This window comes from Centruroides sculpturatus, unplaced genomic scaffold, assembly GCF_000671375.1.
Source record: "Centruroides sculpturatus isolate CEXI.00-Female unplaced genomic scaffold, Cexi_2.0 scaffold4655, whole genome shotgun sequence".
In the NCBI taxonomy this organism is placed as follows: domain Eukaryota; kingdom Metazoa; phylum Arthropoda; class Arachnida; order Scorpiones; family Buthidae; genus Centruroides; species Centruroides sculpturatus.
This window is the reverse complement of record NW_019389207.1, coordinates 1-1,038: the sequence shown is the minus strand read 5'-3', so window position 1 is coordinate 1,038 and position 1,038 is coordinate 1. Positions and strand designations below refer to the sequence as shown.

The 1,038-nt window shown below is 40.9% G+C and overlaps 1 protein-coding gene across 1 annotated transcript; it reads right to left on the bottom strand.

Annotated features, from left to right (window-relative positions):
• Positions 1-348: 348 nt before the first annotated feature.
• On the bottom strand, positions 349-1,035 carry LOC111617199 (the record flags this gene model as incomplete). The annotated part of the gene is made up of 1 exon (XM_023358526.1): positions 349-1,035. A coding segment is annotated over one exon (687 nt), but the record flags the coding sequence as incomplete, so codon positions are not given.
• Positions 1,036-1,038: the final 3 nt, after the last annotated feature.

Sequence of the window (1,038 nt, the reverse complement as noted above, 5' to 3'; positions counted from 1 at the left end):
CGTACTCCAGGTTCCCGTCGTATCTTCAACCAAAGAAAAGTTCACCAAGTTTGTCTTTTTGATTTTATTTACACAAAACCAACAAACCTTCTATATACAATGATTCAGTAGGAAAGAGCGTCCCGCTCTATATTCTCGCGCCTTTTTGTCACTCAACACCACCAGCTTGGTGTTGCCAACTCTCCAATAATATTAAACATTAAATAAAAAAAACTATTAAAACTGCCCGCCATCTAGCGGGATGGACGGGTCATCCTCCCACCTTTGATTTTGTTAGGCAAAATCAAATCAAACTTAAATTCAAACTCAACAAAACACAAAGTACAAATTGAAGGAGTTCGAATCAGTTTATAGATTTAACCGCTTGGGAGTCTTTAGGGGTCTGCCCCTTTTGGAGACTCGATACTTCTCAGATGAGTTTGTCACATCACTTCCTGCAGTCCTGTCACGAAATTCTTCTTGCATATCTTTCTTCTCATCCCCCGAAGAAATCTCCAATAGGTACAATTTCCTAACAGGACGGATAAGAAATCCAACCTGTGTTTTTAATTTTACCACTCTCACCAATCCATCTTTACCTGGATAGATCTCGACAACTCTCGCCAGAGGCCAATCAAGTCGTTTTTGATTGTCATGTCCAACCAAGACGATATCTCCCACAGCAATCATTTTAGTGCCCTTGGCTAACCCCCTCGGGTTTTGCAATTGCGCCAGGTACTCAATTCGAAATCTATTTCGTAAATCTTTTCTCAATTTGCATAAATAACGGAATCTCTTCCCAAGATTGACCTTTTCCATATGGTCTAAATCGGGAAGTCCAGTTTCCTTTATTCCTTGCAGAAACATATTAGGAGTCAACGGAATCAAATCTTCAGTATCTTCCGAGAGAGTAGTAAGTGGTCGAGAGTTCATCAAACCCTCTACCTCACAGATAATTGTGTAGAGTTCTTCGTAAGTTAACGAAGCTCGTCCCAAAATTCTCCTAATAATCTGCTTTACACATCCTACCAACCTTTCCCACCAGCCACCCCACCAGGG